General features: G+C 38.9%; 2 protein-coding genes across 2 annotated transcripts; one reads left to right on the forward strand and one right to left on the reverse strand.

Moving 5' to 3' along the window:
- Positions 1 to 1,314: 1,314 nt before the first annotated feature.
- Positions 1,315 to 12,672, forward strand: ggt1b (gamma-glutamyltransferase 1b). Its single transcript, XM_044174256.1, has 13 exons — positions 1,315 to 1,588; positions 4,003 to 4,208; positions 4,473 to 4,603; positions 4,736 to 4,825; positions 5,091 to 5,283; positions 5,386 to 5,546; positions 6,045 to 6,194; positions 8,836 to 8,972; positions 9,644 to 9,831; positions 9,919 to 10,046; positions 10,510 to 10,622; positions 10,751 to 10,864; positions 11,431 to 12,672. The coding sequence occupies exons 2-13, from the start codon at positions 4,042 to 4,044 to the stop codon at positions 11,575 to 11,577; spliced, it is 1,719 nt and encodes a 572-aa protein (XP_044030191.1). The 5' UTR covers positions 1,315 to 1,588; positions 4,003 to 4,041; the 3' UTR covers positions 11,578 to 12,672.
- A 1,995-nt stretch (positions 12,673 to 14,667) lies between these two features.
- On the reverse strand, positions 14,668 to 23,851 carry ggt5b (gamma-glutamyltransferase 5b). The gene is made up of 12 exons (XM_044174257.1): positions 23,115 to 23,851; positions 21,099 to 21,226; positions 20,911 to 21,006; positions 20,249 to 20,444; positions 19,558 to 19,718; positions 19,295 to 19,441; positions 19,005 to 19,135; positions 16,949 to 17,133; positions 16,747 to 16,838; positions 16,520 to 16,629; positions 16,325 to 16,435; positions 14,668 to 16,102 (listed from the first exon to the last, which is right to left on the reverse strand). Exons 1-12 carry the CDS (start codon positions 23,285 to 23,287, stop codon positions 15,956 to 15,958), a joined length of 1,677 nt encoding a protein of 558 aa, XP_044030192.1. The 5' UTR covers positions 23,288 to 23,851; the 3' UTR covers positions 14,668 to 15,955.
- Positions 23,852 to 26,992: the final 3,141 nt, after the last annotated feature.

Here is a 26,992-nt window from a genome sequence, read left to right on the forward strand (position 1 = left end):
TCATTAATGTTTGTGGGCAGTCAGCCATGTGGAGCATGAGTGTAAGGCTGTGTTGGCCTGCTCACATGCATAGGTCTCAGTTATGTGAAATAGAAGATGGTAATTCTCAAAAAATGAGTCATTGATTTGACATTTAAATAAAACAGTATGATGGTGGTTAACCATGTTTTGTCAGGTTGTAGCTGCCCAGATGAGTGCGGTACTTTCCTACATACCATGCCTTTGTCTCTTTGAAATGGATCTATGTAACTAACTATGGATATTTATCAACGCTAATGGGCAGCAGCTGTGAAAACACCAACATTAAGTGTTGGTGTTATCACAGCTGTAACTAAGTGTCCAATGCAGGGACCAAATTAACGAAAAAATAGACTGCATTTACGGAGACTCCATTGATGGTGCTATCACTTTAAGTGTTACCAGTAATTTTTTGCATATTGAAAGCTAAAATTGCATGATAAAACACATTTAATGCCCGACTTTTGTAAGTGGAAAGATTTTGCTATGGTTGAATATGATGTTGCAGCGCCACTGCTTCATTCTTTTGGGACAAGATCTGTTACCCTGAATGATAACCTAAACATAGCCATTTGATTGGGGATCACATACGAGGCCGCCTGTCAGGGCTTTTTATGCACCACTCCTTCTTGAGCACCTTCAGGCAGTCTGGAGCTTACACAAATTAGATTTGTGAGCACTTGTGAACCATTTTATTGGTGGAGCTTCATAGGGGCGGTGCTGTTTGGGAGTTTAAGCACTACCTAGAGGGTCAGTTCAAAGGGGGACTTTAATCTGTCAAAGTACGTTTTCTGTTAGCTGGGATAACTGACCAGGGATCCCCTTGTCAAAGTTGAGAAAGTCATCTGTCCTGTCCCTGTTCCCCGCCACCTCTTGGCCTGGTTGCTTATTTAACTGCCCCTTCTCACCCAGCTCTGCACCCCTTCACACTGTTCCCCTGCAGTTTGTGCTTAGTGTTCTTTCCTCCCCTCATGGAAGATGTGATCTTCTCCCTTGCAGCCCTGAAAGCCTTCATTTTCCTGGTGAGGAGGCACTTTATTTATTATTTGTGAGCCGTCATGCAAAAAAACAAACATTTATTCCAGAGCTGCATCAGAGTTGTGAAACAGGTCCCTACTTCAGCATTTTGTCAAGTGTTGACTATCTAGAGTCATATGTCATCTATTGAAATGAAACACCAGAAAACGGAGGCTACTGTTAGTTAATCTTTGCCGCAGATAAGTTAAGTACTACTGTAGATAAAGAACTATTCATCCAGTGAATTGTTGTTTCCTGGTCATTGCTCCGTGGTTTTTTAGAAAGTTCCGTGAAGATTGAGTACAGATGACTTTATTATTTGAGTGATAACTTGAATGTCATTTCAAGATGTTTCTTCTGTCTCTGTCTGCATTTTTTTCTCACCTTGGTAACACAAGATATGTGTTTTATGATGGGGTGGGTTAAAGTTTAATGACTTTGTGATAGTTACATATTGAGCCCCGCAGTAAGCCTATTACCTATCAACTGCTGCAGACCGTGGCAAACGCACACAGTGAGCCGCCTGTTGCTGAGGCCCTCGAGAGAAATCAAGGTAAGACAGAAAATTGTTTTATAGAGGTTCATCTCAGTCGTCTAAGTGGTGTTGAATGTTGTTGTTTTACCTCTCAAAATTTACTTTCTAACTTTTAATTATTAAAGTAACTTTGTACTTTGAGATGTGAAGGCTGGCGACAATTTTGTATGTATGGTTTGTGTGATCTGGTCTGTTTGATCAACAGTAGCTCTTGTGCTGTGCAAGTATATATCAAATCACTTGCCTGTTACGTAATCTGGTTTCATTGCTTTGACAAACCAAATAATCTGCATGACAGTAGGCTTTAGAGTTTGGAGCAAATGGGTGGTGCTATCAAGCTAAACTACTCTAGACTTTTTCTGTTTTCTTTGTCTTATTGGCAGCTGAAAGCACAGCCAAGTGAATACACTGTCCCCAGTCAGATCATCTCAGAGATACAAAACTGTTCATTGTATGATTCAGACAACTTTACTTCAGCGCAACAATTTGGGGGTTTATTTGCTAGCAGAGTCCTAAATACACATTTCAAAATCCTGCTTTGTTATTTGTGTAGGCTACGTTATTTTTAATGTACATTTCAACATAGGTATTTCTTTTCTCGACAGTAGAAAGTAACAGAAAGTATCATTTCTGCTAATTTCTTACTATTTCTTTTAATTTTTCAGTATATTTTTTATCACTCTATTCAATCAACCTTAATTCAAACATTCTGGCAAGGACATTTAGAAAGTAGACTCAGTATAATGTTTTAAATTAAGTAGTCTTAGCCTTATTTGTTGGCCTGATAAACAGGTTTTAAGGATGTCAGTAGAGGTGGAGTAGACTAATTTTCAGCCAGGGAGTTTAACAACGTAAAGTGGGGTTGGAGCTGTATTGCTGCCCACGGGGCCTCAATATATAATTTGACCCACTGCCAACAGGTCAGCTTTGTGCAACACTTATTTGGTTTAGGACAAAACACCAAAAAACTAATGACTGAATTCCCATCGGCCTCAGCTTAACTTTTACTATTGTTCATCGTGGATCCATCACAGAGATAAGGTGCTGTTGGGTGCTAAATCCTTTGGCTGGAGTTAGGCAGCTTGGTGTTCGAATGAATGTGATCTTGTTTCAGCTTGAAGTCTTGGGCTTGAAGCTTGTTGTCAGTAGTATAATGCAATACCTAGTCTACCTAACAGTGCAATACCTAGTCTGAATATTATGATGAACACTATTGTATTTGTGCATTTTATTTTACTACAGCTACATGGATTTCTACATTTATTTAAAGAGGAACTCAAAATCTGTTTACAGGTCTTGAGGAGTACCACTGCATATGTAAACAAAAGTTGTTTAGAGCCTTTTCTTGCTACAGATGGAACTGCGCGAAATTTGATATATCACCTCAAGTGATGTCACTTGAGTCAGTGTCAGTTGGGGCTGAAGACTGCTAGTTTGAAAATGAAAAATTTCTGAGTGTGTGGAGAGAATTGAGCTGAACGGACCTCTGTAGCCCGCTCCTCATCTCTGCTTGCGGTTAGCAGCTCAAGGCTACATTAACCGCTACAAGCATAACACACCGGAATCTCTGTTGAACTGTCAGCTGTCGAGTTGCATTGTGGGTAATGTAAGCCCCAGGTTTTGACAAGGAAGAAGAATACATGGAATAATAAAGACAATGTTTCTGGTTCTGCTTCATCGATTTTGATCCTTTTTTGTAAACTGTTCGTCACGAGTCTGACAATGTTATTGGAGTTTAATGCTAAATTGGTGAGGTACTCTTTTTAGCCATTTGAGATTTAGTATAATGTTGTTTCCCTGTTTTATTAAAAAATATATATTCGCTATTGACTGAGGTGACTCCTTCCCCAAATTAAAATAAATGAGGTACATTTTCAAAAAGAGGTAGCATTAAGGCTCAATAGCACCACCATCATCTCAGTTCTCATTCTCTTTCACAGTAAAGACAAGCAGCCAGCAGTGAGTGCATGTGAGCCAATGAGTCTTTGAAGTCCCCAGCTAGCTTTTGCCTTACTCGCTCTGTTTACCAGTGTAGTTACTTACTTACTTACATTTAACATGATTCACCTGTTGGCACATGCTGTAACTGAACAGAGATGCAACTTCCTAGTAGTAAGCTGATGTTAGGCTTCAGCCCTGCCAGGAATCAGAAAAAAAAAATTTCATGCTGGTCAAATGTCCTAAATTGTTTATGCCAGACGGTAATGACAATGAAAATAATACTGCATAGAGTAATACCTGTTTACATTTTTGTGACTATTAAGACACCAATGTTTCAGCAAACAGCTTTTATCCTTTTGATTTATGTGGTGTGTAATTCTTCAGATTTGGGTTTACAGTGGTTTTGCTTGTTTCTGATTTTACAACGTGCGGCTCTTTAAAGGTTCATTTTCATACATTTTAAAATACAAATAATGTGTTTCCCTTGACAGGCATTAAATAAAGTATCTATTGTTCTTGAGCTATAAAAAATGGTCACCAAGACAATAATTGTGGCACTGGCGTTGCTGCTGTTGGCATCTGTCGCCACTTTTGTGGGTGTCTTCTTCGGTGTGGAGAGAAGGAAGCAACCGAGTGAGCAGGTGTACTTAAAGGCAGCCGTGGCAGCAGATGCTGGCCCGTGTTCAGTGGTCGGCAGGTGAGAGCTTACACACCGAAACATCCTTCAGAACAGGCATGTTGCTCTGCTGTAAACTGACTATTGAAGCATGAACATTGCTCGCACATACAGCCATACCCATGCACATACACACACAACTTTAGCATACATGCAAATCCCTGTGAATCTGCTTTATTTAAGTTATTTATTTTTTTGCCAACATGGGGTCTGAAGATCTTAAGTGTAAAAACGAGTCCTCCACCTCCTCCCACCCTGTGTGTGTTTTAATTAATTTTACCACAGAGACATACTCATGAAAGGGGGATCTGCAGTAGATGCCTCTATAGCGGCTTTACTATGCGTTGGACTTATGAACGCTCACAGTATGGGCATCGGAGGAGGGCTTTTCTTCACCATCTACAACGCAACAACTGGTACACCTTTATTCTAACATTCATCACCACCAGTCTTCTGTTGTTTACCTTCCCCACTGACAGAACAAACCCATACAGTTTCCTGATCATGTGAATCCTAAATGCATTTCCTGTTTTGTGACTCATACACAGGGACAGTTGAGACCATTGATGCCAGGGAGACGGCACCACGCAATGCAACAGAGAACATGTTTGGGAATAGTACAGATTTATCCCAGAAAGGTAATGTTTAACCAGTGCTATCAGGCCAAGGACATGAGCTGAGGGAAGCTGTAATTAACATTATTGTGAAAGAGAATGATGATTAGGGTGTATATTCTCCGAGAGCAGTGACAGACTCTAAACTCAGGAATCAAAAATAACAAAAGTTTGGGTCTTAGAAAACAAATCCTACAGGAGTATGTGTACCAGTGCCCTAAAATAATGTTTGAATAACTTATGAGGCAATAATATAAGTCTTTGTTTCCTTGGTTTCCATGGTTGGTAGGAGGGTTGTCTATTGCTGTACCAGGGGAGATTCGAGGTTATGAGATGGCACACCGACGACATGGCAAACTGCCTTGGAAAGACTTGTTCCAGCCAAGCATTGATCTTGCAGAAAAAGGTTTTCCTTTGGGCAGGGCACTTGCCTCTGCTCTGTCCAGTCACAAGAAAACCATCATCAAGGACCAAGCCCTGTGGTGAGAGGCATCAACCTAAAGAGTATAAAATCAGTGTCTGATTATTTGAAAGTCACTTAAAACAATCATTACCCTCTTAAATGTTTTTTTCTTCTATTTCAGTGAAGTGTTTTGTGGGGGAAATGGAGATGTCCTAAAAGAAAATGACACCATCATATTTACCAGGCTTGCAGAAACCTATAGGAAAATAGCCGAAGAGGGTCCCGATGATTTCTACCAGGGACAACTGGCTCAGAACCTTGTGACAGATATTCAGGCAGCAGGTTATTGTTTTATCTGAGTTAGGAAAGTCGATGAGCATAGGCTGTAACCAAACAGTCTGAAGTCACATTTCGCATATCAGAACATCAGAAAAGCTGTACTTACTATGTTGAATTGAATAGACTTCAGACTCCCAGCAAAGAGATGAACAATCCTACTATAAATAATAGCAATAGCAAGTTTCCACTTTTGTCATTTATAGTGAAAACGTTGCGAAATGGAGTCATCTTTTGAATTTGGACTTTATTTTACAATCCAAACAGCTATTTCTGCAGATCATGTTTCTGCACATTAATGTCACACACAAGGACATCATCATAATCATCATTATTACCACCACTATTATAACTAAAAGTAATTTGCTAAAAAGACTTCAGGACATATGATAAATCATACTAACATGCTCCTGTCTCTGCACATCTAATTTCCATGGTAAGGAGGATTTGTATTTCCAGTTTTGTCCAAGTGTGCACTCACAGTGTGTGTCAATCTGTGTTTAGGCGGTATCATCACAATGGAGGATCTGAAGGATTATGTGCCTGTCTTGGATGAACACCCTTTAAGGGTGAATGTGGGGGAGTACACCATGGCTGTTCCCAATGCCCCCGCTAGCGGCCCTGTGCTCTCGCTGATATTAAACATCTTGAATGGTAAGCCTTGATGCCTCATCCAAAAAACACCCTGAGTGGGAGAGAATGTGCTTTAATGTGAGCTGCCTTCACTTTGCCAGTCACTCTATCAGAAAGGACTGCACTGTGAGCAGCATGTTGATCTACTGTACAGTAAATCTGCTCTTAAAATAAAAAGCTTTGTTGACTTAAAGTTAGCTAAGACTTGACATCTTGAACTACTTTCTCAAACACAGATCCACATTTGTAATGTAGATCTGTGTTTTACAACGTAGTAACATGTACTACTATAATATATCAAATATCATGATACATGACTGCAACAGATATAATTTACAAGGATGTAAAACCCCCAGATTAAAAAAAATATATATGCAAAAAATGTTCACAATGTTGGACTATCCTCACCAAAAATCACTCAGCTTCCATTTAACAGTCAATGTTGTTGTCTTTTAATGACCATAATCTTTCCACAACTATAACCAAGTATTTTTTTGGCTGTATGGACAGCCGTTTGTCAGATAAACTCCGATAAACGTTTGAATACATTTTTGCACAGAACAAAGACTGTGGATTTTGTCCCCCATCACCTACATAGAAAGCAAAAGGATCTTTTAATGGCCCGTATGAACAGGAGGAACTTTAACAATTTGCAAAACATGTTTCAGTGTTCATAGGCATCTGACTAATGTTTTACATAAAAGAAGACTGATTAACGATTGCTGCATCCACTGCAATGTGATGTGTGAAAAGTCACTGTGAGTACTGAGGAAAGATTTCACTGACCACTGCTGATTAAAGCATGTAAGGCGCAGCTGGTCCTGACGAAATTCCACGGCTATGGCTGCTGAGGGTGCTGCAGCAACCAGGTTGCTGAGATTATTACTATTATTATTATTATTATTACTGTCACATTACACCCCAGTCTCCTGGTCCCTGTCAACCACAATATCTCTTGTTTTAATTAATGCGAGCAGCGTGAGCTGTCCAGATGGTTTCCTATAATATTTTGTATAGTGTTCTATAGTAATTTGTCTGTATTGATCTGTTGTGGCAGGAAGGTTTGGACCAGATTCAGACACCCTCTCCAGCATGAACAAAATACATTTCAAATCAACCAACAGCAGCACTTAAAAAGTGTGCTTGTCATAAGTGCTGTCAGTGTAGTTATCTTAATTTCTTCTTAACTATGCTGTTTTTATATTGTCATATTGTTTGGCTGACATAATGTCCAGTGGTGCTGTCAAGATGTGATTTACTATGTTGCAAGGGCCTTATAAACGTCTTATAAATGTAACTAAGTGTAACTGTAATGTTGTGGTTTTATTGGCTAACTTACAAAGGCATTGCATGCATAAATTGGTTTAGTAAGAAAATCACATCGAAAAAATATTGGGAATCTTGCATAAGGATCATAATGCAGCCACTCACTCATTTTAAAAGAAAAATCATCATCGTCTATCCCTGAATTCTGTCCAACAATATTGTTAAAATGAAATGGAAATACGAACAATATTTCTATTAATTACCATTGTTTTTAATGAGTAATGACTGCCACCCTTGTGAATTGTTGTATTTACACTTTAGTTTTTGTACGGATTATTCAGGAAGTGAATAAGCGTATTCCCCAAAATGTCAAAGCATTCTTTTTACCATAGACGTGACAGATCAGAAAAACCCTCATATGAATGTAACGTCATATGGGTTGTTTTGTAAGACAATGACAAACTAACTTGGATTGATGATACTGCAATATTAACAGATGGTGCCTCATAAAGTTATAAAGCAATAAACTACTAAAACAATATCAAGTTTACATTTAACGTCCTCTAATCTAGAGAATGAAGTTAAAACCATTGAGGGAACAACACTGTAACCCTGACAGAAGAGCTTTTGTTTGATTGAAGTAATTAAGATCCAATGTCTGTGTCTTCACACCTGAGAGACTCAGAGTCTGAGCAGCAAAGTTCCTGAACATGTTGCTAATCAAATCATTGCTAGCTTGGTCTATCATCATTTTCATCATATAATCATATATCATTTCTGTGTACACCATCATCTGTCTGATTAAACTTTCTCCTATGTTGGCTGGCCATTGCAGAAAATCCAAACTGTCTGTGTTGAAGACACTGTCTCTCTGCTACTTTTCACTACAGTGACAGTGTCTGCCTCTGAGGATTAGATGAGAAACTTCCTTCTAAAGTAATTAATCTCTCTGAACCTTTGCTTTCTTCGGACTGGCCACCCACTCACTGCCGCCCCCTGCTTCACACACTAACACTAATCTCACCAATGTACCTCTAATTGGACACAGTTGAGTGGTGGAGGCTTCTCGCACACATTTCAGTGACGGCCCAAAACTTTCATCCTGCTGATTTACCATGACTCCTGCCTCTGTCCGACAGTTGAAACCCATCAAACCAAAACTCTCCGGTTCCCTCAGCCTTCCTCCTGTTCCCCTCTGTGGCTGTCAGCTCAGGCTAATACCCATGGTCTGGTCACAGCAGCTTTTAGACAAAAAAACAAAACAAAACACAGGAACAAGCTGGGTCATGTCCATTTTAGCTGTCTTCTTTCCTACCTGAACAGCCATCTGAATGAAGACAGATGAGTGAGGCTGTGGTTTAAATCGAGTTACTGATGATTGTTATATTTTCTCCAGGGTACAACTTCACCTCAGATAGTATGGCAAGCACTGAGAAAAAGATCCTAACCTACCATCGCATCGTGGAGGCTTTTCGTTTTGCTTATGCAAAGAGAACCTTACTTGGAGATCCAAAGTTTCTCAGCATCACAGATGTAAGGTGGTCTCTGCTTAAAATGATTTAACAGTTTAAAGGGTTGGTTTTAGTTTCTGGGGAATCACACTATTTTTGTGCTACCTACCCAGAGGCAGCAGAAGCTCCTGTTGAAAGTAGGGGAAAAAACTTCTCCAAAGCTAAAGGCCCAAAACTTTGTACTTGTTAGTATTCCTTTAATATGTTTTAAAGTGGGTGGCAGTGTGCTACCACAGGGGGGTGCCAAAGACTGACATTGTCAAATTGTACACATAGTGGCTTTAAATAAATATTTTCATGAGTACAAATTAAAAATGGAATCTAGGTGTCCAAAATGTATTTGCTGTTTGTAGTATAAACATGATAAAGTAATTTTTGTTTCCCAGTAGTAAAATTAGTGACTTTGTAAATATCTAAATCATAACATGTAGTACAGTTCGACAAGCCATTAATCTTTGGAGAAATCAGTGAATTACTGCTACTTTATCCCATAGACATGAGTGACTTGGGCTAAGATAGGCAACCTTCAGACCACACAGAGAAATAATTAAAAGCAAGGAAGACTTTGCTTGTCTTGGATTAGTAGGAACAATAGTAAAATTCCCCAGAACATGAATCAATAACACTAAATAATGCTTTTCCCCAAATATTCGGTATATTCATTATTTTCATGTCCCACTTTCTCTTCCAAAGCTCATCCAGAATATGACTTCAAGTTTCTACGCCACTGACCTCCGTGAAAAGATCACAGATGATACCACACATCACATGAACTACTACGAGCCAGAGTTTTACCTGCCTGAAAACCACGGGACCGCACACCTCTCCATAATAGCAGAAGATGGAAGCGCTGTGGCCGCCACCAGCACCATCAACCAGTTGTAGGACCTCCTAATTGACCAAGACAAATATTGTTTTTTTGTGCTTGTAACTCCCCTGAAATCTTAATGGTTATTGTTTTCCTGCAGTTTGGGCTCCAAAGTCATGTCAAGATCAACAGGGATACTTCTCAACAATGAGATGGACGACTTCAGCTCCCCGCTCATCACAAACGGCTTTGGAGTGCCTCCTTCACCAAACAACTTCATCAAGCCAGGTTAGATTAAGACCAATGCACACACACACACACTGAAACACACATAGAGGTTCTCAAAACCAGTCACGCAGAAGGCGACCTGTCCTTCTTGACACTGTGCATTATGCTTTTGGCTTAGAATAATGTTTTTTGTGCATTTTTACTAAAAATACAGATTAGATCAAATGTCTTCACTTCCTTTGAAAGGTTTCATCTTTTTCACAATGAATCAAAGTAGATTTAATGTGGATTTTTTGACACTGATCAACAAAAAACCCTTTAACATAAAATTGAAAACAGATATCTACAAAGTGATTCAGTACAAATACAAAGTCATATTAGCTCTACTTTGATTCAATGTTGTGAGACAATAAAAAATGAAAACTTCTGATGGGGGTGAATAGTTTTTTTAGGGACTGCAAAGAACATACACTGGTTTCATTTGACCTTGTTAACTTAAATTACCATTAAATTCTGTTAAAAGGAAAAAGACCAATGTCTTCTATGTGTCCAACCATCCTCTTTGACAAAAACAACAAAGTTAAGATGGTGGTCGGAGGCTCAGGAGGAACAAAAATCACTACTTCTATCGCTCAGGTAAGACACAAGCCACAGTCAGCTGTTACAGCTGTTGTAAGCGTTTGAAGTATTGCATAAATGAATCGAGTGTACTATAGTTAAGTATAGTAACTAGTTAGTTGGCTGAAATGTTTGCTGTTTTGTAGGTGATTCTGAATGCGCTGTTCTTCAACTATGACCTGAATAAAGCCGTGTCAGATCCAAGGCTCCACAACCAGCTGAGTCCCAACACCACTGTAGCAGAGCCTGGCTTTGACAAAGTGAGTGTCACAAACAGCAAACAAAACTGATATATGTGACTTATAGCAAGGTAGTATGGTGTGTAGGGCGACAATCATCCAATTCAACCAAAAGCCCAGGTTACATGTGGTGGAGATCTTCTAAATGGTGGGCATATATATAATAAATACTCTTTCCTAAACTTAGAAACTGGAGAACTAATCCTTGATTTTATCATTTCACTGGGATGTAAAATCATTTGCTGCTCCAAAGGCAATCAATATGATCTTCACTTTGTTTCCACCAAACTAAAATTCTTGTTTGTACCTGTAATGCTACAATATAAACTTGTTTTTGATATTACCACTCGACCTACCATGATTTTGGCATCACATTGATGTGTCGGGCAGCACATCACAAGTTCAGTGTTTTCTCTGATTTCTTGCTTATCGCGAGAGTTGTTTTCACAGACTTAACTCAACATAAATTCTTAAAATGGGCGTCATTCCCCTTTATCAAAATGGTTAACACACCAACAGGCAGACCCTGATAAACTTAGCTTTTTCTAATCAAACACAGCATCGTTCATATATGCTCCTGTTCACAGAATGTCCTGGCTGGTTTGGCATTAAAGAACCACGAGACAGAGTTCCTCAAATCACCAGGAGCTGTGGTGCAGGCAGTGGTTCGCCATGATGACGGACTACACGCTCAGTCAGATCCTCGTAAGTGGGGGTACGCCGCTGGGTACTGAGGTCAGAAACACACCTCTGATTATGCAGAGAGACTAGCCGTGTGAACCTTGTCACCAATGGTACGAGCTGAGAGATTAGAGACTTAATAAAGAACCAGGAATGGACGTTGTCAGCTGTCTTGGACACCAATTGTTCTCTCATTAAGTTGGAATAATGTTCATGTACTTCATAACACGCAACTCAGATAACAGAACATTGACTAATTGCTCGTTATGGCCTTGAAAGTGCCTCACTCTGAAATTAATTCTGAACATTCACTCTCATGTCCAATGCATTTACATGTCACAACATCATTTCATGTAATTACGAAAGTTGAAATAGGAAAACAGAGGTACCTGAAAATGTTGAAATCATTACTTCCACTGAAGAAATGAGGTGTTTTGTTCACTGTGCCAGTCATGATTGTGTACATTTCCTACCTATTTATGAAGCACATTTGTAAATCATTAGCAGTGTAGAGCTGTTTGTTGTTGTAATAACTAACGACTGAACTCTCCATTAAGGAAATATCCACAGAAAAAATCAACCAAAACTAACAGAGAGACCTCAAATATCATATTTTTCAGTCATTTAAAACTTTAACATATTTTACTGTTACCGTTCATATGAGGTGACAGCAAACAGAGAGACAGAGTAGGCAGGCTCTGCTGTTACAATAAAGGACTGTAACAGTCCTACTTAATAACAGTCCTACTTCATAACTTACAGTAATTTCCCTCAACCCAGAGTGCAATGGCCTATAATGACCGCATAACAACAGTACAGCTGTTGCTGCTCACTGTCACCACTGAGATTCAGGGCTCATCTTTTCTCAGCCGGAATGTAAATGTGTTACATAATTGCTGAAATGCATAAAAGTGTAAAATTATAATGCTTTTATCAACGTTTGGCTACAGATGACTGGTTCATATGTGATAGTGTTATAATACAAAGTGGTTTAACATTCACAATGCTTATTAGACATATATTTATGGACAATCTAAGTGTGAATGGATCATTTATTTAATCTCTTTTACAATAGAATAATAAACACTTGAAATGAACATACTGTAATTATTAAAAACTCTTACTATATAAAAGTCTTTTGCATCTTGGGTCTCAGGCTTTAATCTCAACAATGATGGTTTTGCAGACTAGCTGGCAGAAGCTTCTTACTTACTGTGTCTGTTGGCTAAGTGTGGTTTGATTGACATACTAAAGCTAATGTTAACTAGAGTAAGAGTCATGCCATGCAATCGGCTCTGTGAGACTGTATGTAGGCTCAGCTGTGCTTTTGATCTAAATGCTAATTTCAGTATGCTGACATGCTCACAAAGACAATGTTAACACGCTGATGCTAAGTAGATATAATGTTTATGTATTTGTTTACTTTAACAAATAACGACAAGACTAAAATGCTAATATTTAGCAGGTGTAATGTTTACCATGTTCACCATTATAATTTAGTATGTCCACATGCTACCATTTGCTAATTAGCACTAAGCACAAAGTAAGGCTGAAGCTGATGGGAATGTCATTAGTTTTGGAGCTATTTTGTCATAAACTAAAGTATTGGACAAAATTTAAATTTTGACCTGATGGTAGCGCTACATGAAAAGTTAGGGAATCACCATAGTCTGTAGAATTGTCCTCTATGGAACATGCATGTCAGTACAAAATTGTAGGGCAATCTATCTAATAGTTGCTGAGATATTTGAGTTTAGACCGAAGTGGTAGACCGACCGACAGTCAGACAGGCTTTGCCATCCCTAGAGTCATAACACTAGCATGGCTAAAATGTTATTATTGGGGGGAAAAATGTATATGGGAAATAGAAAACGGAAATAAGACATGCCTTTACTTTAGTTGTAGTTACGTTGAGTACATTAAAATTAAACAGTGAATGGAGCATAGCAGGTAGAGCTGAAGTCACATTAACTGACTGACATCAGCTGTTTCATTCAGGCTTCACAAGCACTGGCTCATTCACCAACTGTGTGGCTACCAGCTTGTAACTTGTAACATCCAATCGTATTCAGGAGCACAAGTGTAATCAGCCTGACTCCTCTCACTATTACTCTGCTGATACACTCATGCCAATAACATTAGCTGCAGCAGCTCCACCACACCAACCTGCTTCTGTTGTGCTATATTTTTGGGATTGTTTTAACTCAGATATAAAAAATATCTTCAGTAGCGTTACCTGGTGTGGTTACAATTATTTTCAAGGAGATGGTGAATATAAAAATGAGCAAGTCACACTGGAATTTCCCTTTGAGGCCCAATTAAGCACAATCTCACTTCCACATAGTTATAACAAACTTCAGAGTTATGCAACTCAGATGGGCCAATTTATTCACCCTTTAGGCATGAAAAAATCTCAAGTCTCTGTGCATATCAATGTGATTTCAATTCGACCCACTGCCTTGCATGGCATTATGACAGTTACAAATAATGACGCACACAAACAGAATGCATGTATAATAACATCAAATAACTACTGTTGAGATAATTTGCTTCATCAAGGAACTTTGTGACTGAAAGTGTGCTAACACTGGAAGTCAGAGTCATCACAGGATTATTTAACTATTTTTGCTTTGAATGAAAGACTATTAGTGGAGAGGCATTTTCTGCATAGTGTAAAATGGTGCTTACTTTAAATGGCTGTTAATATCATGACACTAAAGCTATGAAGTCACAACTTATCCAGATTAACTCATTTGTCATACAACAAAGACAGCGGTGCTTCACACAGCCTAAAATTTGCATGTTCTCATAACTCACATCTAGTGCCTCAAAGGAAAACGGAGCAGAATCCACTTAAGAAATCATCATTAATTCATAAGTCTCTCTACTAAAAATGTATCTCATTACTGATTCCTTTGTCTCAGTGCAAACGTACTGCTCTGAAACAAGGCAAACAGGAAAACACGAAGCAGATTACTGCTGATCATACTATACTAACAACAAATGATTCATGTTTAAAGAACTGTAGTTTACAGTGAAAAGCTATTGAAGGTGTTTGGGTTAACAAAGTAATCAAGCAATCTTCAGTGCTTGTGGTTGAGTCATATGTCTGGTGAAGATCAGAGACTCAGTGATTATTCGTCTTTGTTTGGACTATATGTTTTATTATGACAACACAGATATTCACAGTTAATAGTTGTAAAAATCTGAAAAAAAGTTACAAAAAAATTGACATTAAAACACAGAGAAAATACAAAGTTACATGTTGGTGGTGTGAAAATACACTTACATTTTTAGATAATTTTTGTTCATTGTGAATCTACTTGTTGGTTTTTTATTTTTATGAAATTTTACAGCATTTTCTTAATCTTCAAACAAAGATCATAATATGCTCAGGGACCTGAATAAGGTTGTTTCACATACAGTAAAATATTTATGTCACAGTAAAAGTTCTGTTTGGGCAGCTGACGACCTACAACAGCCTTCAATTCACATGTCAGTCAGGATGTCACTTTGAAAGTTACATGGCTCATTTACAAAGAACATAGAATAAAATTACTTACATAGAATAAAATTACATAGTTCAGTCAGAAAATAAAACATTTATTAATATCAATGGACTTGAATGAAACAGCGGTTGGTTTTGTTTTGTTGGACTACAGTAGATTTGCTTTTATGGCTTCCTGCTGCAAACACATTTCACTTTGGTCAGGAGTGTGTAATCCTCATAAAAGCAGATCTCAGCAGTAATAGTAGCAGCCTCATGATGTGCTTACTGTGTGTCTACATCATTTATGTGGTATGACATCAGGGTGCGTGTGACAGGCTGGAATGAAAATGTGCGTAAATGGAGTGGTCCAATCAGTCTGGTTTATTGCAACTTAGGTCTTATTTTTGTTTTGCCCACCATTTCTGTCAGTCACACTATCAAGTTAATTGCTGAGATGGCAACATGGCAACAACACTAAAAAAATCATTTAAAAATCATTTAAACAGTCCCCAAATTTTCTGGAAATTCGGAACTTTGCACAAAACTTGGACGCAAACTCCTAGTTTTAGTTTACCTCCAAATAAAGTGGTTTAGATAATCTGATCATCTGACCAGTTGTGTTTCTTGCCCCATCTGACTTCTTTTGAGCCATTTTGCAGATTTCCAACATCTCTGCAATTACTATGGTGAGTACAATGTTATGTAACTGAAAGAACTAATGGCCAAAACTATGAAAAAAGACCTAAGTTATAATAACCAGAATTATTACTTGATTGATTGTGTTACTCATCAGTTCCATCAAGAAAGAGCTTGAGCAACAAATTGCTCACATTTTGTTGTCACAGTTTAAGCACATTATCATTGTTCTTAAGGCTAAAGGTTCAGTCAGTCTTTAGGGCAGATTTTAGTGGGAAGGTGGTGCTTCCTCATGGTCTGTATGGTCAGTAGCCAGCTGACATCCCCATCTTCCTGCTATCCGATACGGCTACAATGCATCCATTCTCCTTTTCCACGCCATTGACTACATTTAAGAAGTATGGCCAGTCCCCATCTTTGTGTCCAAGAGCTCTGAGGCCAACCTTTACAGACTGTGGGCACACAAAAGACACACACAAATTAATACCACTTATCCTTCCCACTTCAGATTTCAAAACTGCTTACAGGTAAATTAAATCTGACTTTGTAGGATTATGTCCTGGTAATCTCTGTCAGAATCCATTAACATAAATAGAAATGTTATTCATTAGATAGACCGTCACAGTCTAGTAAGTTTGAATGTCATTAATGGACAGTGAGGATGAGAACCTCACCTCGTTAAAACCATGCTCAAAATTCACATTGTTCCTGGAATCCACAAACACTAGAGGCTCAGCAATGGCATCTTTCAGATTCATCCCCAGCCACAGGTAATTCATTATAGACTGTCAGAATAAAAGAGAATCATGTAAACAAAACAAATGAGGAAGCAGACAAACAAGTATGCAAACAGAGTTCAACTGAGTTACCATGGCCACTGCTGAGGTAATCAGGCTTCCTCCTGATCCACCAATCACAAGGAGTCCTCCAGACTTTGACTCCAGTATTACTGGACTCATTGAGGAAGGAGGCTGTTCACCTATGACAATAATTACACTCTATATCAGACTGAAAAGAGGCTAAATGACTACATTAAGTAATGTCTTCAATTCAGTTGCCTTAGGTTGAAAGGCTATGTTTATGTCTGTGACTTTACCTGCCCTCATTGTGCCTCCTCGCCCACAGAAGTCAGACAGCTCATTGTTGAGGATGATGCCTGTTCGTGGAGAGTAAATGGCTCCTCCAAATCTACAAAACGCAGCACAGTAGACTGAGCAGATAAATATCATATCATAGTAGAGCTGATATAATAAAAAGTAGATACAGAAATCGTATGCTTGAAGAGGCTTCCTGCTCACATTTGGTTTATGGTGCTGGTGGCAGAAACAGCCAGTCCATCTTCATCCAGGACCGACACATGTGTCGTCCCAACTTGATCAGAGGAGGGCTTTACATTGTAGTAGGAGTTGTCATGGGTGCGGTTTGAAAAAATCATGCCCCTGATGCGATCAATGAAGGCGGGGTCAATCAAGTGATCTGCACTCTGAAAGAAGAATATCATGTCAAGATAGGTTTTTTTGTTGTTGCCATTTTTGTCATAATTGGACAGCTTACAGTGTAGATAAAGACAGAAGGCATGCAGAGAGAGGACATGCAACAAAGGTCCCCGACCGGAATCGAACCAGGGATATTGCAATTATATGGAATGCATCTTAAAGGAAAAGTTAAACTTTTTGGGAAATACGCTTTCTTGCTGAGAGTTATTTGAGAAGATTGATACGACTTACATGTCTGTACTCACATGTTGACAGTTTTACGGGGGGTTAGTGATAGCTTCATTTTTAACATACAGACTCAAGAGTGGTATCAATCTTCTCATCTAACTCTTAACAAAAGAAAACGAATAAGCGTATTCCCCAAAATACTGAACTTTTCCTTTAACCACTAGGGCACTGGACTAGTTTTTTTGTTTATTAAACCTGCATTACTGCAGTGTGTGTGCAAAGAGTTGACTATTTAACTGCATTAGAAGTATTAGTGTTTGTGTCTACCTGCTCAGAGACTGCAGATGGAAACCGATAGCTAAATCTGGTACAATAATCTTTTCTCTTTGTATGAGATTAATGTTTTTGTACATGATCCCTGACAAATAAATGTAATAAATTAAACTAATTACACATCCAGCAGGCATGGATGGATACTTATGTGTGTTTATTGTGTTTCTGTCTACAGGGCAAATGTAAGTTCAATATTCACTCTCCATCAACTCCTGAGGGAAATATGTGGCTCTTTAGCAGCTTAATGCTTCACTATGTTCTGACAGCTAGCATCGGCGTCTGAAGTGGGGTGCTGAGGGTGCTGCAGCACCCCTGCTGGATTGCGGACAATATGAGTATTGGAGTTTAAAAAAAGAACAGCTCAATTCTCAAAGTGGCAATCTCAAAGATTTTCATTTAAATAAATGTCTTTTATGTCACTATCTATCGCCAAATGACTTAACACAATGGTGATTGAGCCTATGGCCCACTGATGAAATTATAAGAAAGTCCTTGCATTTACAGTATTACGAACTGGGTGTCTGTGGCGACATTCCTGGTAAAAATACTGTATTAAGTTACTGCTAAAGCAAAGCGAACATTTCCTGCTGCTGCAGCTTCACATTAAAAGCTTTTAACGGGTGAAACACAAGTTGACTTTTATTATGAATTAGTCACAGGAAATGCAATGTGTTTGTCAATGAGCTTGCTATCGTTCATCAAAAATGCGTCTACAAAACAAGACAAAGGGCATTTTTGGCATTTTTTGACAGTGGACCAGTTTGAAATATTGCAGTAATGGAACAAGAAGGAGCAGCCACAGTGAGCTGTTAGAGGAAGAGCTGCAGGCGACAGGCTGCACACCTCCAACTTCTCAGCGAGGTAACCAACTCCTTTCACTCCACCCTGCTGACTGGAAAAAGGCCAGTTAACAGTTTGTTTTGCCGCCCCCAGATTTGTGACCTGCAGTATTAAACCACATTTCCTGTTACCACCAGTAACTAAGTGTTGCCAAATCAACCAGGACTGAAAGCCTAAGGATTGCCACTTTAACATTTTAATCACGCTCAGTACACACCAAATCAAATGACATTTCTGTTCTGACTAGAAACAAGGTTGATGAGAACAGTAATATAACAGTGAAGTTGCAGGACGTCAAACCAAAACAATGAGCTGAAAGGTGCTAAGATACTGCATAGAGATGAGGGGTTTGTCACTTTGAACAACTCATCTCATCTCATTTTTCCCTTGTTAATGTGATTAGGGCAGCTTTAACAACTGTTATACAGTGGGAAATTTTAATCTTGGCTATTTGAACACATTAACTTGTTTTCCTTGTAATATATTTTGTCCTAATAATAATGAAAAAGATTCCAACCTTTCTGTTATTAAAGACAGGATCACAAATGCTCCTCCTTTGTCCGTTAGCAAATTTAGCTGCCTCTATAAAATGATGGTACGTCTGAATCTTCTGGTCACCATCCAGGGAGTTTGGAGTCAAGGGGAACCCTGCGGATAAAGGAGAACAACAACCAACTTTAAAACTATTATGCTCTATGGTCTTTTGTGTTTTTACTTAATCATAATTCAGGGTATAGGATAAAGATACTAAAATTGAATGCAACTGCTACAGTAGGTCAGTTCAAGTCATCACATAGTACATGAAACCTTTCATCAGTCCGAGAAAGAAGGCAAGCAAGGCGCCCCCGGCAGGTGGTGGAGGGATGTGCATCCGAGTATTTCCCAGAGAAACTGTCCAAGCATCTTCCACCCGCACCTGGAAGGACTTCAGATCCTCCATTTTCAAATTCCCACCTTAGAGAAACATGTAGGATATATAAACTGCTTGTTTACCTTTTTTTACATAACATTTTCTGTCTATTCAAGTATACACCCCCAGCTTACCCAACCTATGTTGAAATTGCACAAACCTGCAGCTTTTATGTCTTGGATTAAGTCCTGTCCTATCTTGCCACTGTAGAAGGCATCTGCCCCTTGCTTTGCAATTATTTCCATGGTTTCTGCGAGTTTAGGAAACTTGAGGATGTCTCCTTTGCTCAGAACGGTTCTGTTCTTGTTGCATAAAACTTCACTGGAAAAACGTCCATGTAAAAGAACATATTATAACACAGGAAATATAAACAGAATACAAGAAGCAGACAAGAAGCAAATGCACTCTTTTCACACCGCACACATCCAGCTAAATCTTGCATTTGGGAAAAGCAACATTTCACACAAACATTTCTGAAAGAAAGTGAGCACTGCTTTGATCTCTGGGTCAGAAAACCCTGCTCCTGAAATGTTATGCTAAGAACAACAGTGTGCACCCTTGTGCTATTAGAAAACAACATTTTCACTTATCCAAAAAGTGTTCAAATGATTGTGTCAACTGGGTGAAACTATCATGCAATGTGAAATCCTAAAAGTTAAACACTCAAACAGTCAATTGTTAACCCAGGAGTAATGTAAAACTAGCATGAAATTAGTTAAACCAGGTATTTATAGGAGCACCCTTTGCTCCAGGATTTCTGCAGTGACACACGTATGAGAAAAGGCTCCAGTGAGGCTCAAACATTTTTTATCAATTTTTGGAAGTCACTAAGCAGTAGTGAGATGCTATACCAGAGAGAGGACTTCTCTACGTGATCTTTCACAATGTGGAAGTGCAGAATATTTCCCAGATACTGTGGCATAGGGATGCCCCCCCTGGCCAGTCTAATTGTTGGCTCAAACAGCTTGGCCCAAGGCAGCTTCCCATACTGTTTGTGAACTGCCTCATAGCCCCGCAGCTCTCCAGGAACGCCAATCCACTGGCTGCCTACAATGTACAGGTAGGAAAAAGTGCAGCAGCATTAAACAAACGATGTAAACCAATGATAAAAACTTCAGGTGGATTGGCTGTACGTGGAATAGAAAGGAAAGCAATACAGGAAAAACATGTTTTTGATGCAGTTTGGTGATATTATTTGTTCAGGTCAACAAATGTGATTACATACATAAAATGTTTAATGCTAGAAAACAACATCTAACATGTAGAGCAATGAAACAAGAGCTCCAATGAGATTTTTCTTTTATTTGATAGGTGGTGAGTTCAATCAAATTTAAGCGACAAGTGACACTTATCCTTATATCTGCTTACAACTACATTGTAGTGTGTTATAAACATTTATTAAATGTTTATTAGTGCTTATAAATGCTAATGAAATTACAGTGACTACATGAAGAAGCATGAGAAATAAATCTGTATTATAAGCTACTATACACTCATGGACAACTCTGCCTACCTGTGGTCAATCTGAATGTGGTGGGACAATCATTTAACAGGTCAGTTTTGAAAGACTGAGGGACGGTTTCTCTGAAGTTGTAGACTTTAACGTTGCCTGGGAAGAGATCAGCAATTAGAATGATTGGCCCAATCAATCATTATCATTATCACAAAATTCAAGTCACACTAATGAATGAGAAGACTCACCTGCTTTATTTCTAATAGTGAATATAGACCCTCCTCCAATCCCCATGCTCTGAGGATTGACCACAGATGTGCACAGAAGAGCTGCAATGGCGCCATCTACTGCCGACCCCCCCTGCTGGAGAATGTTCCTGGAAAACAGTAATTTTCACTGGATTTATGGGAAGTGTGTGAACACACATCAAATCTCTGACTGCTCACCCACCTACTCGCCCAACCATAGAAACACGTGTACACATTCTTTAATGGTTACATGATATCCCTGTAGATCTCGGGGTTCAGTGTTTCAGAGTGTCATAGTAACGGAGTGCTGCCAAGAGGCAAGTTTAAACCATGTGCTGGTTGAGGTAGACTTACCAACACGCAACATACCAGAAAGTTGCTGGCCATGGTGGAGCTTCTTTTTACCTAAGGTAAACTGTCTTTTTTCAAAATTCAAAATTAAAATTACAACTCATTTGTTTTAATTAGGGATATCCAACATGCTACACAACAGAGCATGTCATTAAGTATGAACCATTTCTGAAAGCTCTGAATGTTCTTTTCACAGAGGGGTTGGCATGGGGTCAGATGTGTTCACTGAGCAACAAAGAAGGCAGAGTTGGGAATGTTTTGGCTCTGTTAAGGTCAGGCCGACTCAGGGCCTTGTAGTTTGACGGGTTTAACAGAAGAAAAAGTCTGTGGAGGCGGAATGACGGAGTAAAATTTAATCAGAAGAATCTAATTAAAGAAGTCTCATGTGAACCGTTTAGGCAGAACAACAAATGCAATTATTGATACTGGTTTATGTCTTTACGCAGCAGATGTCACAAACTGATGATTTTTTTGAATGAGGGACAAAATCAAATATAGGTTATATATTTTGTGTATAAAGGCTTAGCAACACTAATCTGGTGATTTCATTTGTCTGTACTTTAGTTTGTTTTTTCTCCAAACCTGAGATGTTACAGTAGGCTATATACTGTAGGTGAGGGTGAAAAGTGAGTTTGGAAAAAGTGGAGATTATCTGCAATCTGGAAACAAGCTCCAAAAAAAAGCAAAAACCAGAGGAAAATGTTATACAAATGATATAGTTCAAGAGAAAACCACAAAATGTGGTGTCAACGGCAGGTTTTAAAAGACAAAGGCTGATAGATGCAGAGATTCCATTCACAGTGAATAGATACCTTATCAATGGTGTTCTTTAACTCTTTGTCTCATTGCTCCTCAACAGCAGGAATCCACACAGTCAGCACATTTAGTTTAAATGTCAAAAACATAAAAGGGTGACCTTAAAAGTTTCTCTCATCAGATGAACGTGTTACCTCAGCGCATCACTCAGGGAGCTCTTATTGTCTGTTTTTGCTGTGAACTGGGAAATGAACTTTCTGACACTGAATACAAAAGCCGGAAGAGCTACAAGCACATTGCAGTTTTAAAAAAACTTTATTTGGAGCTACTGACAGATTGATGGAGTTCACACTGTGGCTCACCACTGCATCAAATAACTGCATCAGAGAGTTCACCAGTGAAAGAACCCAATCTATTCAGGCCTTAATACAAAGATTAACATCAGTTAGTGGGTTTGGAAACCTATTTTTTTCCTAACAATCACATCAAATAGGATCGTTTTGAAATACATCAACAAGTGGGGAGGAGAATCAATGACCTGTGCACACAGTCCTGTAGGTATTATCTCTATTCTTCAAACAGAGCCTATCAAATCTCTTAAACTGCTTATCCCATTGCTCAGTTCAGCTTTTCATTTCACAGACAGGAGCAGCGAGGTGCAGCCTACAGAGTTCTGAATAACATGTCATTACTGTGACTAAAGAAACACATATGATGGAAATAGCACATACAGTACTTATATAGCACATGTGGTAACACACAACTTAATTCACTTCCTAAATTCCAAAAACATTCACTTCATTCACACATTTTCGTTTAGATACAGTGTGTTCAGCCAAACTCGGGTCAAATTCAGCACTGATTTCACCAGATTCAAAAAAAAATTAGTCGACTTAGAAAGTGACTTACCTGCCGATCTCGGAACAACGTTGCGAGTCTGCAGACACAGCCGCATGCTTGAAGCTGCCGCTGGGACATCCACTATCCACAAGTGAGGCGATGAACACGCAGACGAGAGTAACAGCGCAAATTAAAAAAAGCAATGTGAAGCAGCACACCATCCACGGCTTATATTTAGCCATTAAACTTTCTTTGCAGGAAACTTTGTGTTGTTGAAGAAACTGTTGCTGCTGACTCTCAGTGCGCACACACGCTCAATGAACACTGCTTTAATCCTAAACGTGGGTTTACCCCTCCCCTCCATCAACTGGCTGCTGTCCTTAAGTGAAAGAGAACAGCCGCAGGACGGAGTTACTGGATATCATTACTACTAATTACCAAAGAATATCTTTTTTCAACATCAGCCTTTCACACTGACTGGGAGACTGGGAATTAACCATGACGCAAGGGTATTCCCAGTTTGCTGCGTTTTTTTGTTGTTGTAATTTCAATGAGTGAGAGATGAGAATGCTGTAATGCTATATATGTTTATTGTTAAAGAAAATCGCAGTTGTATCAGTTCCAGGCAATTTGCCCCTTCTTTGGAGATTAACCAGTTTTCACAAATGATCAGATTCTGCAAAATATTTAGATTTGCGAAACATACATTTTTTTCCCTCTTGCTTTTCCTGCAGTTCCAACATTACTCACTACACACAGTATCGGGAAAACCAGCCTGTTCCCTGCATACACTGGATGTGATCTCTGTGTCAGTGACACGGTGGAGACAGGAGCCTTTAAACTGAGGTCAACCGCTGAGAACCGTCAACAAGGGAGAACAACATCTATAAAATAAAAATAGGCTTGAAAGGGTTTTCAGGCTCAGTGTTACAGTCAGTTTAAGTTTCATTGTAGTTATATTGACTCCTGCCATTGATGTTAATCACATTATGGTTTAGAATTAATACGTTTAAGTAAGGTGTTTTCTTAAATATTTGATTTTTGATCACATAATCAATTACAATATGGCTCTCACATATTTCCTACATAATTTCAGAAAGCAGTATTTTCCACAATGAATGTACAATACTGTGGGAGTATGTATGTATGAAATGTATGGATATGAAGGGAAGGTTAAATGTATGCATTGATATAGTAGTTAACCTAAGGGGCCTCGAGAGTTATTCACACTTGGCATGTTGGGAGTAAACAGATAAGATGGACCTTGGAGAAGTTCTAGACTCCCCTGATAATATTGAATTAGAAACAATATTGACCAATAAAGCTGTGTGAAATGCAATGATGTTTAAGTTTTGCAAGCTGTGCCAAGATCTTCTCTGATATCAGATTTGTGTTGTGATAAACTTATATATTCAAGTAAGAACAACTGAGGCTCATCGAGTTCATTCTTTTATTCATCAAAGTGAAGATTGATCAGAAGTGCAAGTTTGTTCACATCAAATACAGTGATTTGTGATGAAACAAAAACTTGAAAACTAAACTGAAAGTCAGTCAGAACCATTTGCCAGTATTGCTTTGACTGTTTCTAACTCTTAACACAAGTTCCATCTCTACTTTCTCACATTACAAAACTATTAAAAAACCAAACATCTGGACTTGAGCCACTGGAGTTGAAGCCACAGCACTCTGCTGAGGGAATGTCTGATTAAATCATGTATGATAGAGATCCTTAAATAAAGGCATCAGAGCCACAAAGTTTTTTTCAACAAGACAGCAGCATTTGGGGTACAAGTGAAGGATGATATGAGTTAGAAAAGGGTGTTTTTATGGGTGTGAGGTATGTGAAGCAGTGTTGTAGTTCTCGAGATCGGTCTTGGTCTAGAGACCGGTCTTGAGACCACTTTTTGAAGGTCTCTTCTCGTCTCAGTCTCAGACAAAGAGGACTCAGGATTTTATTTCAAAACCGGTCAAGATCACAACTGCCAGGATATCACTAAATTGCCCGTGCATTGATTTATTTGTTAACATCATTACTGTGATTGGATGTGAAACTTCCTGCTTCAAATGCAACCAATAATTTCTAATTTGAAATTTTTGTTACTGTTAAAGGCTGTCGCCCCTCCCCCCCCCTCTTCACACGCTATCCAAGAAAGTGATAGTGAATACGAGAGACAGAAGAAGAAACTGTAGCTGTCTGGGAGGAGATGTCAGCCAAATCTTCTGTAATAAAAATTGGCTACCTAAACCACAGAGTTCATCTGCAAAACAGTGTCCAAAAGAAAACACACAGCAGTATGTCAATCTCTGCAATGCAACGCTTACTGAGACAGCTGGGACCACACCAAACTTTTATCAGCACTTAGAAAAGAAGCATAAAGAAAGGTGAGCTAAGTATTAGTGAAGTTAGCAAAGTTAGCTAGCTAATGTTAGCAATCTGCCTCTGCTCTGTTTTGACAAATATATGCAGGTCTCAATTAGACGCCGGGTCTGTTTTTTATAGAAGTTCTTTGGGTCACCCGCTTGAGCTAGTTCTAAGCTGCTTAGGTCGTGCATGCAAATATAAATGTTTTAACTTTTGTCAGTATGGACATGCTGCACATCGTTTGATTGGTTAGATTCTCCAGTTCATTTTACGGAAAGGGTCCACCAAACAAAAGATTCAAAATGGTTTTTCATAAAAATCAATCCAAGTTGAAATAACTACAGTAACCTTAGGCTTTGATCGCTAGCTAATGCAGTGTTCACTTTGTGAGAAATTGAGGGGATAGGGAATGTGTTGACAAATTGTTGTTCCTAAGTTACATTTTTGTCTCAACCCCTCAAAGTCTTGGTCTTCTCTCGGTCTCATTACATTCTGGTCTTGGTCATGACTTGTTCCCGGTTTAGGTGGTCTTGATTACAACACTGAAGTGCTGTGAAGTGTGCAAAAAATGCCAGCAGCAGCAAAATGCACCTGTGCCTTTTGTGCCTCTCAGTACAGAGACTCGATTGTAAAATAAATTAATTAATTAAAAAATAAAAATTAGATTAAAATGATTTGAGAGTTTAATGTTTGAGTGATTCAATTTCCAAACATAGACCTATTTTTTTACTGGCAGTTTGATAATAACTGTGGTAAACGTCACAGCTGGAAGTGCTGATTGTTTCACTGAAGAATTACTAAAATAATTTAAATTTCTGTTTGCAGCATTTGAACTGATATGACAAATCCTTTAACTTCTCACCTATATGTTGAAGAGTAGACTCAAACCTGGTGGACTATGGAAGCGAAAGAATTTGAGAACCTGGAGTTATAAAATAATTACTTTTACCATCAGTTGTTGACAACCGCTGTGCCCATATATGTCACTCCATAGATGTCATAACTCCTTTCTACATCCAAAAGCATCTTGAAAGAATATGAAATGTTGACCATCAAACAACTGGTGTGTTAAAGGAAGCTCAGCAAATAAAAAGTACCAAAGTAAAGTTGGTGATGGACGAGGGAGTGATTCATGAGATGTGATGAACTTGTGACCTTTCACACACCTGTACTGAGCTGGTTGACCAGGCTACTGAAGGGCTACCAAAGTGTGTTTTTAATGTTGCAGCACATGATGACAAGCCACACTTTCAGTCGTGCATGTGACTACAGCAGTGGGTAACAAGACTGAGCATGTGGGCTGGTAGATTACTAGGTCTGCCAGGCAGGATGGCGGCAGAAAGCCAATCTGATAATCCATTAGCTAATTGCACATGATCACACATGGTTAGCCTGTGTGTGTGTGTGTGGGGGGGGGTTAGGCAATACCATGTGATATATTTAATGATCTGGTATACGTGCTGTCTTGACCAACATTTGCCTGGATGTGTTAGTGTCAGTGCTGGAAGTCACTCCTTGTAATGTGCAAGTGTGTCAGGTTCAAAAGACAGCACAACTGTCAGATCAAGTCATGAAGTATTTTTTG

The sequence above is a fragment of the Siniperca chuatsi genome, linkage group LG18 (genome assembly GCF_020085105.1).
Source record: "Siniperca chuatsi isolate FFG_IHB_CAS linkage group LG18, ASM2008510v1, whole genome shotgun sequence".
NCBI lineage: Eukaryota > Metazoa > Chordata > Actinopteri > Centrarchiformes > Sinipercidae > Siniperca > Siniperca chuatsi.